Genomic DNA, 18,892 nt, shown 5'->3' on the forward strand with positions numbered 1-18,892 from the left:
GCACATACCAAAAAACAAAAACAAAAACAAAACAGTTGAGGCAGAGCACAGACACACCTGTAATCTGAGCACTTTGGGAGGCCAAGGTGGGAAACACAGTTCTCACTGGGGCAACACAGTGAGAACTTATCTCTACAAAATTAAAAAAAAAAAATAGGGCTGAGATATACAAATTTGCCACTGAATGTACTCTTAAAATCAAATTCATTTTACCCCTTTTTAACATGTCTGTTAGAATCTGAGGGGCTATTATGAGTAAATTCAGTAGACCAATACTGAACCTGATAAACATAAGAAAGCCTCAGGAAAATGAGTCCCAAGTAAATTAATAAAGTGCATGTAAATCTTTGATAGTTACAAAACTTTAAATAAATTCTTTTATTTTTTGAATGATTAAAATGTTCAGAATATATGGGTATGATAAAATATAGACTTTTATACACTGATTTAAACTTTATAAATTGAACATGCTTTTAAAAATCATTTTTCTTAGAAACAATGTATCTGCTCTCCCTCACTGTGAACTCAGAACCCAGAAACAATTTAATAACTTTTAAAGATAGATTAGTTGTATGAATTCAATTCAATGAGCACTGATTTGAAGCTTAATCACAATCAAAACAATGTCCTTGACTTTAAAGATTTTAATGTCCACAATTTTCAGGGTCTATTATGATATATAGAAAAGAAGAGACACATCCTATCCTTAACAGCATCTGAAAACAAGAAACCACTCTTCTATAATGAGTCTTCTGTTTTAGAGAGCTGTGTAAAATACAACCTGCATGTTTACACGCAGCAACACCCATGATTTAGTATGCTCTGTCAACAGCAAGCATTTAAATGCATATATGTAACAAAAACTCATCTGATCTAGTATATCAGTGTATTTCTACAATATGCATGTCAGGAGTAGGGCAGGGATGAGGAAGGGATAATGGAAAAGAGACAATAATTTTTTTTTTAAGGAGGATAAGAAAGAAAGGGTAAAGGAAGGAACAAGAGGAACAAAATAGGAAAAGAAAGAAACTTGAAATGAGAGTGAAGAGTTATTTTAAAATGAATGCATTTGTTAATATAGAAAACACACCTTTGTTTTGAAATGTACACATACTAATAGGACTAATGCTAACTTTTCTTTTTGTTCCTCACTCTCTTTGTGCTTGTGTGTTATATGTATATGTATGTACATACATAATTTTTGGTTTTTGGCAACTTACCAGAAAAATCTTCCTGAACCTCATGGCTTAGCTCTAGGATAGAAAAATGTATTTAGTTAAAATCTAATTTCAAGTCATATAGTTTATGAACACCATATATCATTTAAATTATTCTTGTGTGCATTACTTCAAATCCCTCAAGACAAGAAGAACATGTTCTGAGAGACCAAAACCAAGAAATTGTACGCAATCAAAATGAAGAGTCACACTATCTAAATACACATTTCTTCAATTGTTCCAGTTCTTGCCTTATTATCTGAAGAGTAGCTACTCAAATTGCTCACAAGTGGGGGACCCATACTAGTCCAAGAATGATCCCAGACTGACAATCCTACAAACTGAGCAGGGAGCAGACCAGGGAGAGAGGTAGCACTGGAAGCCCAGCACGTGTGCCTGCGCAAATGTGAGAAGAGGCCAGGCCTGGGACTAGCTCACTTTCCTTCTCCTCAATAGTTTCTCTGAAGCTGAATATTCATTCAGTTATTGAAAAAACATCTACTGAGCACCTATGTGTGACAGGCACTTTCTACGTGCTATGAATATAACAGTTGACAAGGGAGAAAAATTCCTGCCCTTATGAAACTCGTATTTCGGAAGAGGGGGGATGTGAGAAACATTTTTACAGATGTCTGCTTTAAATTTCACTATGTTCACCTGATTGTCTGTAATTTACAATTCTGCATTACTTCAGTCCTTCCAGTGCAATACTGGCAACTAAGAGTTTCACATTTTTGACTCTGGATTGTTTATTTTTGCATGTGTCGGGTCCCCCAGTTTGTCCCACTTTTTTCCCTCTGTCCTGACCGAAAACCATGAAGCTGCTCTTTGGCCACAAAGGGACAGACAGTGGAGAGACGCAACACACACCTGCAGTCCAGGCTGCTTTGCTGCGGTCTCTAACGTCAAGCAGCAGAGCGGCAAGAAACAGGCCGACGGAACAGGCCACTCAGTGATGAGAGCTCACGAGGAGCGTGGGGCCAGCAGGCCTTGGAAGACTTGTGTGTAGGTGTCACGTTCAAGAGGCTTACCAAAGCTGGGCCAACAAACATTTTACATTGTTGATTTTGATTGTATCTAATTACTTGAACTTAAAAAGGTGAGGTCACATGACCATTTGCTAGCACTTTCACTAACGTAAGGAAATAACAGAAAAAAACAGATAAAAAAATGACAAACCAAATGACAATAACAGATAAGTTATCATAGTTACCTCGAATGTACATCAAATGAATAGACCATATTTAAAGGAAACCAGAGCTATTTCCACTAACAAAAATACTCACCAATATGTATAAGATATGAACAATTCTTGATAACTGTTTCTGCTCTAAAGGCATCATCTTGATGGTCAACTATTACTGAGTCTAAATTGATGTCCTTAAACAAAAAGCAAAAACAGAAAGATTAGAAAGCCAATTTTTTCCCCCAAACTTCTACAACTATACTTTTAAGGTGATCCATGGATGTTCACATGGTGTCTCTTTACCAAACTCCCAAAACAAATAAATGTTACTCCTTTTTTGTCTGTTTTTTCTCTTTTATCCAACCTAGTTCTTCTCCTTCAAAGCACAAATAACATTTTTAATTACTATATATTTGTCTCTGGTTAATATTTATCTTACCCACTAATCTCTAAGCTGTAACCTTAAGAGACTAGCTTTAGAATATTGCTTGACACCTAGTAGGTGCGCAATAAAGAGGTGTTGAAAAAGTAATGTGGCCAAATAAAAATTACAGACTGAAAACCAAGGAATTTGTTGTTTATTTAAATCTTTCCACTGTTGTGTGAGGCTGGGCAAATTACAACCTCAGCTTATCAAAAAAATCAATTCACTGACACATTTTTAGATGTCTCTAATTTCTACATAACCTCGGGGAAGGTATTTTAGCACCTAATCATTTGTCCCATACACGGAACAGATTATTCCACACGGAAACCTCCTCCTTCCCCTTGGCCATCCATCCTCTGGGCCCCACAGGCATTACCAGTGGGAGCGGACTCCCTCGGCCCTGTGCTCTCGGCTTTGGGCTGCACGAGGAGCAGACAGCAGCAAGAGGGAGGGGGGACACTGGCCCTCGTGGCAGTAGCAGGCAGAGTTGGTCCCTACTGCAGAATGGTCAGATCACGCTGCAAGAGTAAGAGGAACCCACTAGCTCAGGTGTGGTTCTGCTGTGCAGAAGCAGTATGAACTCACAAAGATTCCCAGCTACCAGAACTGGACTTTCTATCTGCATGACTCCTCAATGTATGGGAACCTTAACAGGGGCTGGAGGATGTGCTTGGAGACGTAAGTTGTCTGCTTATTGATCTGATTTTGCAGCTGGACAGTAAGTCCTGTGAAAGCCAGGTCTCTATGTATCTGGCCCATCCTGAGATCCCTGACATCTAAGGCAGTGCCTCATATAAATATTTGCTGGCTGGGCTTGGTGGCTCAGCCTATAATCCCAGCACTTTGGGAGGCCGAGGCGAGTGTACTGCCTGAGCCTATAGGTTCAAGACAAGCCCGGGCAACTTGGCGAGACCTCGTCTCTACAATAAATCAAAAATTAGCCAGGCATGGCAGCACATGCCTCTAGTTCCGGCTACTTGGAAGGTTGAGGTGGAAGAATGGCTGGAGCCCAGCCTGGGCAATAGAGTGAGACTCCAACTCAAAAAAAAAAAAATTGCTAAATGAACAATCTCCCTAACATGAGTTTCAAAAGGGTACCCGAACACCTTTATTGGCTTAACATACTAAGCCACAGTGATACTGTCTCTCCAATCCCAATTTATGTTCAGGAAACTTGTTCTTATGGTGAAGTTAACTGAGATTTATTTTTGCTATTCATGCTTTAAAAAACACAGAAAAGCACATAAAATACTACCTAGTCTAATTTTTAAGAAGCGATAGCAATGGTTGTTAAGAGTATATATGCTCAAGAGCCAGACTGCATGTGTATCTGCTATCTAGGGTGTAACTTTGGATAAATCACTTAGTGTCTCTGTTTCTTTTTCTGTAGAACAGGGATAATAAAAGTATGTATCTCATAGAGTTGCAGTGAGAAGTAAATGAGAACGTGCTTAGAAAAAGAGCTGGAGCATTTATTGAGGGTTTACTTTTTTTCTGATTTTAAAGACATATTTGTTTACCTTCTGTTTAGTATATATGATAATGGTGACTAAAGAGTCTGTCTGGAACCAGTCATAGCTGTAAGATATTAAGAAAAGAATGAATAATAACACAGAGGATCCTGTGCATTAATACATATCTATAAGTGTTTAAAATTTATAGTGATAAATATATTTCTCTAGGTTAAACTTTTTTCTAAATAAGCAGTGGCCTTACCATGTTATGCTCTTCATTAAATAGCTGACAATTATTTCCAAATTTAAAATATTTATACTTCCATGTATTCCTACTTGAATTAAAAAAAAAATCCTTAACAAGACACCTTTTATAAAGGTTACATGTCTCCTTACTAAAGTCTTCTTTTATCAGAGCAGTAGCAAACTACAACATGTTGTGCTGAGGAGCATGAAGAAGTGTACATGCTTATTACCTTTGTTCCTCCCTGTCACAAACATACTAATACTGAAGAAATTAACTCATCAAGGTTGTTCAACAGGCTGATAGTAAAACTTAAGGTAAAACTAAGTCTTCGGTTTTGCTGTAGCTATTGATCAAATCGACACTCTTTTTTGCACTTACTTTCTACAGCCAGGTGAATCTAGAGGAGGCATCCTCTGTCCCTGAAGTTATTGTGTATGAAATAATTTAACATAGGATACTGCTGTTAGAATAATATAGACTTGTGGCGGGGGGAAGGGTGATAAAAGAACCACAGAGAACTAACGCCCTTGAGGGCACTTGAGGTGTCATTAACAAAATACAAAGGTATTGCTTAATTTACTGTTAAATGTTTAAGACAGTAATTGTGCAATGCTTTTTTTTTTTTTTTTTTTAGTTGGAGTCTCACTCTGCTGCTCAGGCTGGAGTGCAGTAGCACGCTCACGGTCACACAGCCTAGGCCTGCTGGGCTCAGGTGATCCTTCTGCCTCAGCCTTCCAAGTAGCTGGAACTACAGGCGTGTGCCACCACACCCGGCTAAATTTTTTTTTTTTTTAATTGTAGTGATGAGGTCTTACCATGTTGCCCAGGATGCACACTACATTTTACAAGATTTCCATTAAAAATTGATAAAATTGGCCAGGCACAGTGGCTCATGCCTGCAATCTCAACCACTTTGGGAGGCCAAGGCAGGAGGATCACTTGAGCTGTGTTCAAGACCAGCCTGGGAGATACAGTGAAACACCGTCTCTACTTAAAAAAAATTTTGATAAAACAAACTAGATATACAAAAAATAGAACAGGTAAACTATTGTATGGTCATATAAAATGCAGAGAAAAAATGTTTTTGAAGAATATTTAGTGACAAATTGAAAATGCTCACAGAATATATTATAATACCAATATAAAAATAGAACATCATGGAAGTAGATATTATATGTATTAAACTAGAGGGAATAAATCAAATGCTAATAGTACATATTTAGGGCTGATAGGATTATAACTGATTTTTATTATTCTTTTATATTTCTCTGTTATTTTCCAAGTTTTCTACCATTAATGAATATTTTTTATCATCAGAAAAAATATTTAAATAATTTTGTAAAGTACTGATGTTTAAAATAGATCACACTTCAATTATACTTAAAATTCACATTTATGGAGTAGCCCATTCACTAACAATGTCTAATAGATGAGGCATTATATGTAATTCTTCTTTCAAAGATGCATGATTAATAGTAAGTAAAAAATCAAATCCAGAGTTACTTTATTTTTTAAAAGTCTGCTCTTTTGTATAGAACTGATTTAGTTATAAAAATGAAAAGCAAGAATGCATACCTTGGAGAACTGGGACCGTCTTTGGCAAGTGTATCTGTTACTTGGCTCTTGGGAAGCATGCCTTCACAGAAAGAAATAAAATAACTATTCACCTATAGCATTTTTCTTTTCCATCTGTCTTTTCAGTTAACTTTTTATTGAAATACCACATAGACACACAGATGGACACAAATCATAAAGGTGCTGCTCCCCAAGATTTAATAACGTGAGACACATCCCCGCTGCCAGCACTCCCCTTCGCAGCCCCTCCAATCGCCGCTACTGCCCCAAAGGCAACCACATTTCTGACTACTAACACCATGTTTCTGAGTACTAACACAGTTTTTGCCTGGATTTGAGCTTTATATAAGTGAAATCATAAGATATGTTCTCCTTTGGTCTTGCTTTATTCCCCCCAACGTTACAGTTCTTATGTCAAAAAAGCATGATCAATAATAAGCAATAAAACAAACCTGGGACTTTCTGAGATTTTATGCTGCTGAATGCATCAGTCATTTGTTTTTTTTTTAAATGACTGAATAGTATTACATTGTACGAATACTCCACAATTTATGAATTCTCCTGCTGATAGACATCTGTATTGTTTCCAGTTTGGAGCTATTATGCATAGTGCTGTTAAAAATATTCTTTTACATGTACATGCATATTCTTAAAGAACACATACTACATTTCTGCTGGGAATATAGGGTGTGTGTATGTTTAGCTTTAGTAGAAACTGTTAAACAGCTCTTCCCAGTGGTTGTACCAATTTACTCTTTTTTTTTTTTGAATCGGAGTCTCACTCCGTCGCCCCGACTGGAGTGCAGCAGCCGCCTCAGTCTTCCAAGTAGCTGGAACTACAGGAGTGCGCTCCCACGCCTGGCTCATTTTGATTTATTGTAGAGATGTGGTCTCGCCAAGTTGCCTGGGCGGGTCTCGAACCCGCGGGTTCAGGCAATCCACTCCCCTCGACCTCCCAAAGTGCTGGGATTACAGGCTGAGCCACCGAGCCCGGCCAGTTTACTCTTTTTACCACAGTGTTTCAGAGCTACAGCTGCTCCACAACCTGTTTTTTTCCATTGCACTCATTCTCATGGGTCTGCATTAACACAGCATTTTAAAAGCCCACTAAAGCTGTGGTTTTCAAATCCTCTCAGAAAACCCTGAGGCAGAACAACTTTGGATCCTGTAAACATTAAGTGTTTTCCTCCTGTAATAGGAGTGCTAGTTTGTATCTATAAGATTAAGTTTAGAAAAAAAGGAGCACTGCTGCCAAGTGACTTTTGAAAATCACTGCCTCAATTAGATTACTATTTCTCAAACTATGTAGGGAAAAAGATTAATGTTTAGTTTCTGGAGAGTCTTGGAGTTCTCAAATTAGAAATCACAGTATTTTACATAAAGCTAAAGTTAGGAGGCACCATTGAGACAAGCTAGTTTAGAGGTTTTCAAGATTCTTTTTAGCCACAAAAACTTTTGCTTAAACACAAGCTCAAGTGCAAGCATAAGATGTAAAATGGGCGTATTTTTCGGAATAAGACTGGTGGTGAGCCCTGAGTCCAGGCCTTAAGCACTCAGCGTCCATCTCTTCCCACATAAATCTGCAGAACACACATAATTTTCAGATAAACCAAGAAAGTCTCAGAGACGTGACTGCAAGGACAAAGTTGTGAATTAATTAGTAGTGGGCACTAAAAAAGAATGCTTTTCTACAAAACTAGAGGTTTTATGAAAATTAAAATGTATTTTTTCTAAAATGGCAAAAGAAAAGATTATCTTACAAATTATGTAAGAAGTGCTGAAAAATATTGAAGAGAAATTAATGTAATTTCTCTTTGGAGGTCTCAGGTATATAAGTAAAAGTCAAATGCATCACAATCTAAGAATTTCTGTAAGAAAAAGCTATAAACAGAATTTATGAATTTTAATTTAACTTTGATCTTATATGATCTGATTAGGACCAGCAAAGCTTGACTTCAATTCAGTCTCAGCACTGTGATCTTATGCAAACCACTGCTCCCTCTTCCTCAAATTCAAACTAGCAATGAAATCTGTCCTGCAATCTCACAAGAGCAAATGACACTACTCCCAAGCATTCTAAAAAACCATAAAGGGCCGGGCACAGTGACTCACACTTGCAATCCCGGCGCCAGCACTTTTGGTGCCGAGTCAGGAGGAATGCTTGAGCCCTGGAGTTCGAGACTAGCCTGGGTAAAATAGTGAGATCTCCTCTCTACGGAAAATAAAAAAAATTAGCCAGGCATGGTAGTGTCTGTAATCTCAGCTACTCAGGAGGCTGAGGCAGAAGGATCACGTGAGCCCAGGAGGTCGAGGCTGTGATGAGCTGTGATTGTGCCACTGCACTCCTCCAGGCCGGGTAATAGAGACTCCCACTCAAAACAAAACAAAACAAAAAACAAACACAGCACTATAAAAATATAACTTACTGTGACACAGAAATATCATACACTGTGGGATGGACCTTGATTTCAACATTTGAACACACAAAAAAACTAAAAACAGGGCCGGGCTCAATGGCTCAGCCTGTATCCTAGCACTTTGAGAGGCTGAGACGAGAGGACTGCCTGAGCCCAGGGGTTCGAGACCAGCCTGGGCAACTTGTCGAAACCTTATCTCTATAATAAATCAAAAAATTAGGTGGTAGTGCATGCCTGTAGTTCCAGTTACTTGGAAGGCTGAGGCGGAAGGATCGCCTGAGTCCAGCAGGTCGACACTGGAGTGGCTGTGAGTGTGCCACGGCACTCCAGCCTGGGTGATAGAGTGAGGCTCCAACTCAAAAAAACCCAAAAAAACTAAAAACAAAACTAAAAAAACCTTACATAATATTCTTTTGAATAAGTTGAAAAATTAAGTGGTGAATGTGGAGTGAAGTAAAATAACTAAATGAAGTAGGTGGATTGAATGAATGTTCCTCTTCCCTAAAGTGCTGACTGATGGATACCAATTTTGATTGATGTCAGTTTGAAGGGATCAGATGTCTAGTGGCATACGAAAGTATTTCCTCCCATTCAGTATTTTAAGCATCTGTTGGAATAATGATATAAAAAGCAGGCAGAACACATTTGTAAATAAATAGATTTACCACATAAACTTAAATGAACCAAATGTGAAAACAGTTAATAAATATACATTTAGATATGTTACAGTTTACAGGATCCAGGTCACAAGAGGTAATGGGTCTAGTCAGACCACTTATGGAGTGCTATATTCCATTCTTAAAGCCATCTTTCACTGAAATAATAGTTAAATGCAGTGCATCCAAAAAAGGGGTACAGGAAAGGAAAGATTCTGGAAGCCATATGTGGTGGGAAAGGAAATGCCCAGTCCATCAGCAATCAGTCATAAAACAAGAGTTGTGTTCATAGCATCACAGAGGAGTCAATCATCAGATGAAACTTAACATCAGTGCCTCATTTAATGCAGGTGAACAACTTCAGGTACCATCTACTGCATAACTTAGTCTAAAAGTAGACTGTTTCCTCTAGTTAAAAAAGAAAGGCAACTCATCTGGCAATCTCACTTGGTAGCTACATGCCTATAGCTTTTTTTTGCAAATAAAGAGTATAATTTACTTCTTTTTATAAATTGATATGACTTACCGTTTAAGACTTTCTTTTCCTCACGATTGTCTGTATAGTGATACAGAAAAAAAGTCAGATAAGAATACTGTAATGTCAAAAAGAATATCAGTATGTATTATTGATTTAAAGATAAAGTTATTCTTTCTTGAAGAGCTTTCTTCTAAGGCCCGAGGAGAGAAATGAGCTAATAGATGGGTTTTGTTTCAAATAAGAACGCTTAATCTCTGAAGACTGTCAAGCGATTTCTCCAAATGTCTGTCTCTCATTTCACCTGCATTTTTTTCTACTTCTTTAGTCACTTTTTTCTAGTATGTTGGTTAATTTCTTTAGCGAGCATATATAAACCCTGTTTCATCCAGGTCATCACATTCTAAATTAGTCTAAATTTATCAGAATTTATTAAATTATGCTTTATAAATAAAACACACATGTTAACAACCCAAAGGAAAATGTCTTATCTTTCTATTTTACTGAGGTCAGCACATAAAATGATCATTATTACTATAGGTCTAAGTGGTTGAAATATTGAAAACATGTTAAGACTTTCCTATGTATACAAAATGCAATCATTAGAGTTACAAACCCAGAAAAAAAAATTAAGAAGTATTTTCTTTCAAGATAGCAGCCAATTCACAAAGCTATATTACATTGTAATAACCACAAGTGTTATAACATTACGGTTAAAATAAAACCCTTAGCAAGTTGTGAGAGGTTTAAAAAAAAGATGACAGGCTAACACAAAATATCCAAGTAGTCAAATAAAAATCATTTGTTAAGTTGATATCACCTGTTTTAAAGAAAAAGAAACTAACATTCTTGCTTTCAAATTCTTATACTCCATTTTTTTGTTTTAAAAGAGTCAGAGGCTTACTCTGTCTCCCAAGCTAGAGTCCAGTGGCATGACCATAGCTTACTGCAGCCTTGAATTCCAGGGCTCAGGCGATCCTTCCAAGCATGAATGGAGACCCCTCCATCCCCCCAAATGCAAAATTTATATAAAAAATTGTGTGTTTACCCTGACATGTTTAAACTTGTACTCTCCATTTGAAGCAATACACCCACTGAGATGCTTTTTCCATTGCTCAAAAACAGTTTTTGAACTTGTTAATGCTTCTGTCCTTTTGTTTCACCTCTCTTACATCTCAAAACATTTTCCTTTGAGCAGTGGTCCCTAACCTTTTTGGCATCAAAAACCAGTTTCGTGGAAGACAATTTTTCCATGAACTAGGGGTGGGGAAGGAGAGGGGGAATGGCTTCAGAATGATTCAAGTATATAACATTCATTGTGCACTTTATTTCTATTATTTTTACATTTTCATATAATACAATAATTATACAACTCACCATAGAAAAAGAGGGGTAGACAAAAGTGGTAAATAAAATAATGGGCAGGTCAACCATGGACTAAAAGAAGGTAATTCAGATCATCTAAGTAGAAGTTCTCTTCCTACTAGTACTTCTTAGATTAAAAAAAAGACTTAAATCCAACTGAGTTGGATTTTGACTTAAGCCTGCCACCACATGCAGCTGTACAACCTTTGTGGAAAACAATGTGGCATTTTCTCAGAGAAGGAAAAATTGAGCTACCGTACCACCCAGCAATCCCACTCCTGGGAATATACCCAGAAGAACATAAATCACTCTACTGAAAAGGCACCCGCACACATATGTGCACTGCAGTACCATGCACAACAGCAAAAACATGAAGCCAACCCAGAAGTCCACGAAGAGTGGACTAGATAAAGAAAACATGGTACATATACACAATGGAATATCACACAGCCACACAGAAGAAAAAAGAAACACGGTCTTTGCAGTGACATGAATGCAGCTGAAGACCACCGTTCTAAGTGAACTATCACAGAAACAAAAAACTGAATACCACATGCTCTCACTCACCAGTGAGCCCTAAGCACCGGACATGCCCGCACAAAGGTGGGAACAACGGATGCGGAGCACCGTTGAGGAGGGGAGGGAGGAAGGGAGGGAAGAAGGATAAGAGGCCCACAGCCACCCACTGGGTGCCACGTTCAGCCCCGCGGGAGGGCGGGCTTGTTAGAGCCCAGACCTCACCTGCATACCATTTGTTTATGCAGCAAACCCTCCCATGTGTCTCACAAGTCTAAAGAAAGTGCAGTCATCACAGCTTGCAAGGGATCACTGATGGCCTTGCCTGGTCACTTACTTTCACCCTGTCAGTTTTATCTCTTTGCTGTTGCAGTTGTGACTATTTATTTTATCTTAGAGATTCACAGCAACAAGTAAATTAAACTATTTTCAGTGTACAACATCGTTGGAAGTTGGACAACTCACTTATTATTTTATGACAGTTATTTTCAAAGATTTTGAAAAATTGTCCCAGGTACTCTGTCTCTAGGAAAAAAAATTATCTCAGATGATTACTTCATACCCAATATGAATTGATTTGAATCTATCAGAACTTTCTGGATTCTGCTAAATTGGTCATTTTTTCCTGAGTCTTTTTTTAATCTAAGAAGTACTAGTAGGAAGAGAACTTCTACTTAGATGATCTGAATTTCCTTTAAAAACTCTACTAGCCTACTTTTGCAACTCTTTAAAAAAAAAACAAGTCATAGAAATAGTAGAGACCATTTTCTACTCCATAGCATGTTTATATCTGAATAAATGGCACAAATGCCAATCAAATTTGTATCCTCTCATAATGTTGGTGAGAACCTCTATTTCTGGAGCGACCAGAATCATTTAGAAGACCAGCACTGTGATCTAATCGCACTCTATTCTCCCTTGGTAAGGATTTTTAATTATGACTCAAACCTAGTTTACCCCTGCTGAGTGGAGATACAGCAGAATCCCCTGGGATAAATAAAGAAAAACTGTTTTACCAACATGCTCATTCATTTCATAAACAGCTGCTGAGCATCATCTTAACAGAAATATTGGCACAATATGATACCACTTGAACAAAAGTTAGAAAAATAAGAAAATATATTCAGTTTGCTTATATATACCTAAAGATAATTTGGAAAGATTTACAACAAAACTAATAATATAGTTACCTTGGTGTGTGTGTAGGAAGAGAAGCAGTAGATGGGAAGCAGAGGTATGATGGGGCACTTCTTGAGTCGTGTGACTGCATTACTTACTAAAAATAAATACACTGAATTAAAGCTATCAATATGCTCTTTTTAATAGTACATGATCAAAAAGAGGCATATAGACGATGTTATGGATGCATAGAGGAGGAGCATTTCTACTTGGAAGTAATTTGAAAGGACCCCACTGAGAAAGTAGTATTTTAGCTAAATTTTTAGGATCTGTAGGCATTTGCCAGGAGTCCCTGAAGAAAAGCAGTCTAAGAAAAAAAAAAATGGTGAGTATTTATATTTGAATGTTTTATAGTTATCTTATAGCAACATAGCTCATCTCCCTTTCTTATTTGAATAAGGCTGGTATCATATCCCCGTCAGATATGAGCTCAGTCTTTTTACCAGAAATCTTATTTACAAAGTCCAAAATTTACGACTTAATGCTTCTCAGCTGCTTAGCTTTGCCAGAAGACTCTGGTTCTCTATAATATCGTTAATAACCGTTTTTCTCTAGAAATTCTTTCACATCTCTAAACAGAGACCTTCATAACACAACTTGGGCCTAATTCCTGTTTGGTTTCAAAAGTTATTATGCTCATTTCTCAGATCTTATAAAACCTAATAATTTCTATATTTTTAAACTGCTTTATCTCTTACTTTCCTCTATTCATCTTTGTAATCATCTTCTGAATCATCTTTCAATTTCATACAGCTCTTAAATTTCAAACAATTCAATAGCAGGATTGAAATGAAGATTTAATAGTTCAAACAAATATTATGAAAAATCCCAGGATTAAAAAGCTTTAAAAGCACCAGAGTACTTTCTTATTCTAGGATCAGTTTTTCCTCCATTACTGATTTTGCTAATCACAGCATATGCTGCATTTTCGCCCAAAGTTGGCTATACTTTGTTGGGAGCTGGCCACGGAGGCCCATTGAGCGTTAGGGATCAGGGAGGCCCAAGACCACTAGGATGCGTTTGGGAGCTGTTGACCCCATTCCCTCCTCCCTTTTTCTATGTAGCACACTTAGCCAAAAGGAACTCTGCTGACCTAAGCTGAAGGCTCTGTGACTGACAGGTATGGCTCACTCTAGAAACTCATTGCTCCTGTTTCCCATGAACTGCGGTTTCGGCTTAGGTATTAGATATAATTCAAACTCAGGCCACATTTGAGAGCCTTCTATACGGTACAAGCTTCTTTATAAGATTTAAAAGTATATTTGGAGAATTAGTATATACATATGGACAGCTGTTTTCAGCTTTAGATGGTATAGATGATTATCTAGAGTTACCAGAAATGGCCCAGCATGAATTTTGGGCTGGGCCACATTCCTAATGGCCCAGTGCGTACTTTGGACTGGGCTGCATTCTTTTAAACTGGTTTTAGTTACAATTAGTGTAGGGTTTTTTCTACTTATTATAGAAACTGAATTTATTTTACTCATAGAAAGTATTGTAGAAGAGGTCGTGCTAACGTCAGGGAATTATGTCAGTTCAAGCATGATCAAACATGATATTTTGAGGCTTAATAAGAATACAGCTAACTTTAGAAATTTCATTGTTCCCATTTTCTACTAATTGCAGTTTTGGTCTTAGTACAATGTACAGTTTATATTTGGGTTTTACTTTTATAAGCTTTATTACTGATGATCAGCTTTATATATTAGGATTAGGAATTAGAAACTTTTATAGAAGTTAAGATAGATATATAGGATTTTAGAATAGCCATTTTGTTAAGAGATTGTAATCAAATGTTCCTAAAAACAGCCCAGCGTGATCTTTGGACTGGGCCACATTCTTTAGGAACTGGTTTGAGCTATAATTAAGAGTTTCTAGAGTGTAGGTAGAATTAGCACAGAATAGAAAGGTATTAGGATTTAAGTTAGTTATTAGGTTTTGTGTATGTACAAGTTTTAGAAGTTATTGATTATCAGAAACATTGTAACAAAGATTACTATGTTGCTTTTAGGAACATTAACCAAGCATAGGGAACAGTGAGATAATTTGGGGATTGTCCTTCCTCATGCTTGGGAAAACGCCTGGTGGGTGGGGGACGCCCCTTATCCACCTGGCTTTGTATTCACGTAAAAGTCTTGTGATTTAATTGGGATTGCCCTTCCTCATGATTGAGGAAACGCCTGGTGGGGGGGCTCTCCTCATCCACCTGGCTTTGTGTTCACGTGAAAGTCTTGTGATTTTGCCTGTGAAACTTTAGGATAAAAGGCTTATGGTTTGTCCCATTAAACGGCTTCTGCACTAGACAGAGTCCAGTCTCTTTCTTTCTCCCCCCTTTCTTTCCTTCTCTTTATATCCATCCCTCCATCTTTCTTTCTTTTAATATCTATCCCTCCAGTTTAATCGCCAACGCCATCTTTCCTACCAGAGACCCCCAATATCTGCAGGGGCTAGCCCCTGCAATACTTGTTGGTTTTTATCTAATTGTCCAAATTATCAGTTATTTTCCATTCCTGCCCTATCATCTAAAGGATTAATGATCCCTTCCTTATTTAGAGTCACCTGCACAAGAACCTAAACATGTTCAAAAAATCCTCTTTCTCTGAAAACAAAATAAATAGTCACACAAACAAAGCATCAGTCAGTCACACCAGTATAGCAAGACACTTCCTGTTCAGGTCTATATCGGCCCCTTAACCAGGGACTTCTTACCTCCCATTTTTAAATACCTTTCTCTTAAATCTTGCTGGTGGGAATCATCCACACAACTGACTCCATAGAAGCAAAAGTAAATTAAGGCAGCCAGACTTAAATAGCAAATCTGGCCATGCAGCAAAGCTCAGCTCACTGTGACCCCCGTCTCTTTCTCTCTCCACCAGGAACTTGCTTCTCCCCGACCAGTTGGCCTCTGAACTCGTGCTCTGCTTAGCTGAGCAGTCCCCATTTTATGGAGGCTCCTCGTAGAACAAGCTTTGGCTCTACACAAACGAAACTTCCCACGGACAACCAGTCCATCCAGTAATTGCTTCATCCTTGCTCACAGTGCCAACTTAGGGTGAAAATACAACACATGCTGTGATTAGCAAAATCAGCAGTGGAGGAAAAACAGATTCTAGAATAAAAAAGTACTCTGGTGCTTTTAAAGTAACAGGACTCTGGAATTAATGTCTCAGTACCCTAGGAGTCCTGGTGCCTATCTGGATCCCTGGATCTACAGATGCCAGGGTTTGCCTCAGATGAACCAGAGAGTTATCCACTGTCGGCAGGCCAACTTAATATGCATGTGCCACTAATACTGTGATTTTTAAAAATAAGAAACTAACCATATAAGAGCGTTTCTCTACTTCAACACTATTAACATTTTGGGTTGGATAATTCTGTGTTGTAGGAGTCTGTCCTGTGCAGTGCAGGACAGCATCTCTGATATTTAGCCTACTCGAATACCAATAGCACCTACTTTAGTTGTGACAACCAAAAATGTCTCCAGACATTGCCAAATGTCTCCTGAGGAGCAAAATCGACTCAATTAAGAACCAATGGCCAATACTAAAAGAAAATAAATTATGAAAAGGCAGATAACATTAATGAGGTGATTCTCTGCCTTACCTAAGGAGATATCCACAGTTTCTCCAAACAGTGGGCTTCTCCAGTAAAATAACCTGTAGCCTTCAGTAAGGTACACATACCTATAAGCCTCAGTATCTTTATTTTTCAATCCTTCTAAATCCCTCCTACACCTTTAGGTGTTCTAGTAATGGACAGTTCTAAGTGCTTAACAGTCATTAATTGCTAGACAGAGAGGGCATGAAATATAAAAACAATTAGAATCTATGATAAAGCAATGAGAAATTAAGAAGAAACATTCCTGAGACTGCGTTATACCACTGGGAAATATGACTATTTTTTTAAATAGCATATTCACTTTTTAGAAAAATTATACTTATGGTTTAGCACAGTACAGTTAAAAAGAAATATGTAAGTCACAAGTGAAATCTAATTTATACTTATGGTTTAGCACAGTACAGTTAAAAAGAAATATGTAAGTCACAAGTGAAATCTAATTTAACCTTTTAAAAAATCTGGTTATTAGAAAATTTAAAACTGCATTTGTGGTGTGCATATTTCTTGTGGACTACACTGTGCTAGACTATAAGTATACTTAAAAAAAAATGAATATGCCATCTCAAAAAATAATCGCATTTTCCAGTGGCATAACGCAGTCTCAGGAATGTTTCATCTTAATTTCTCATTGCTTTATCATCCCAGTACTTTGGGAGGCAGATGCGAGAGGACTGCCTGAGTCTAGGGGTTCAAGACCAGTCTGGGCAGCTTGGCAAGACCTTGTCTCTAAAATAAATGAAAAAGTTAGCCAGGTGTGATGGCACACACTTGTAGTTCCAGCTACTTGGAAGGCTGAGGTAGAAGAATTGCCTGAGCCCAGTGGGCCAAGGCTGTGGTGGCCATGAGCATGCCACTGCACTGCAGCCTGGCAATAGTGTGACTCCAACTCAAAAAAGCAAACAAATAAATAATACATTTTTACTTAGCTCAATATATCCAGAATAGCATCATTTCAACGTGTGATCAATGTAAAAATTATGAGAGATTTTACATTCTTTTTTCATACTAAGTCTTGAAATCCAGTGTGTCTTTTACACGAATAGCATATGTGAATTGTAATAGGCACATTTCTAGTTCTCAACAGTCATATGTGACTAGTAGCTATAATAACAGTCAAAGTACGGGTAGAGAGTAAGAACTCATTTTTCGTCTTTACCAGAGAATGAAGTGTTCCACGTGTACAAATTATCAATAACTGAAGCTTACCTTTTCAAGTAAAACGTCTCCTTTTATTCATTTTTAATACATCTTTCTAAATACAATACAAACCACCCTATTTTCAAGACAAAAAATTATGATAAATACAACCAATTCTTTGTCTGGTAATAATAGACTCCTATGGCATTACATATAGGGTTTCGTCCACAGTTCTTGGCTCATTACTCCCACAGCTCTAGGTATAGTCTTTTGTACAACGTTGGGAGTGTTAGGCCTCAGATGCAGGCCTCAGGAAACAGAGTGTCTCTGGCCTTCTCCTGGCTTCTCTTCCCCGACTCCATCCAAGGCAGGACTCTAATCCTCCCAGCCATTCAGACTGTAGGGCTTCAGACCTTCCCCAGAGAGGGTCCTGCCCCATACCCTGGAGGAAGGAATGCTGATATAAAGAAGCGTTCATAAAAACTCAAGAAGACGGGGTTCTGGGAGCGTCCAGATAGCTGAACACATGGAGGTTCCTGGACAGTGGGATGCCCAGGAGGGCACGGAAACTCTGTGCCTCTTCCCCCATACCTCACCCTACATATCTCTTGATCTGTATTCTTTGCAGTATCCTCTATAACAAACCAGTAAACATAAGTAAGTGCTTCCCTAAGATTTTTGACCCACTCCAGCAGATTAACTGAACCCAAAGAGGTTCAGTTGAAGCTCAACTTGAAGCTGGGAGGTCAGAAGTTCTGGAGACCTGGACTCGCAACTGGTATCCAAAGGGGGGCTGGGCTGGGGCAGTGTTGGGGACTGAGTTCTCATCCTGTGGGCTCTGGCACTCTCTCCAGGTACACAGTGTAGGAACTGAACTGGAGGACACCTGACTGATGTCCACTGCTTGATGTGGGGAACCCCCCCCCACGTTTGGTCCCAGAAGTCTTCTGTGTTGACGACTGCTGTTATAGTGGCATGAGAGCAGATGAAAACTGTGGTTTGAAAGTTTTCCCAAAAACCTGTATTATGTTTTATATTCTTAGTCTGTTAGCTTTTCTGTTTTACTCCTAGATAACCAGGCATTTCACCATTGCCACACTAGAAACCATCAGATAAAAATTAAAACTAGCCTCCCAGAACCGTTCAACTGTGGGAATATCCACAAAATGCCAGTTCTGGATCCCCTTGCATTGAGTTGTGGCAGGTCACTTCAACTAACAGACTCGGGCTTCTGGCATTGAAAGGAGCCCACGTATAAGATTCCTCTTCAGTATATTCACCATCCCACCAACTCCCATGTCAGGAACAATGTCTTTTTACCTTCTGTCCCTACTTTACCCTGTTTTCATCCTCTCTTCCCACTTCACTGAGGAGCTCTAATTGCAGGGTGAACATATGCTCTGGTTTGCTAGAGGGAGTGACA

The 18,892-nt window shown here is 38.3% G+C and overlaps 1 protein-coding gene across 2 annotated transcripts in view; it reads right to left on the bottom strand.

Annotated features, from left to right (window-relative positions):
- The window catches only part of LOC103265450 (cytochrome b5 reductase 4), a 94,976-nt gene that overhangs the window by 32,509 nt on the left and 43,575 nt on the right, over positions 1–18,892 (bottom strand). For both annotated transcript variants that reach the window (XM_008063113.1, XM_008063112.1), the window contains exons 4-8: positions 9,706–9,735; positions 6,107–6,167; positions 4,351–4,408; positions 2,504–2,597; positions 1,221–1,253 (exon numbers count right to left, since the gene is read on the bottom strand). In XM_008063113.1, coding sequence (XP_008061304.1) covers positions 1,221–1,253; positions 2,504–2,597; positions 4,351–4,408; positions 6,107–6,167; positions 9,706–9,735 — 276 coding nt within the window. The remainder of the gene's footprint in view (positions 1–1,220; positions 1,254–2,503; positions 2,598–4,350; positions 4,409–6,106; positions 6,168–9,705; positions 9,736–18,892) is intronic.

The sequence above is a fragment of the Carlito syrichta genome, unplaced genomic scaffold (genome assembly GCF_000164805.1).
Source record: "Carlito syrichta isolate Samal-C Ts95f unplaced genomic scaffold, Tarsius_syrichta-2.0.1 Scaffold306592, whole genome shotgun sequence".
Classification (NCBI taxonomy): Eukaryota; Metazoa; Chordata; class Mammalia; order Primates; family Tarsiidae; genus Carlito; species Carlito syrichta.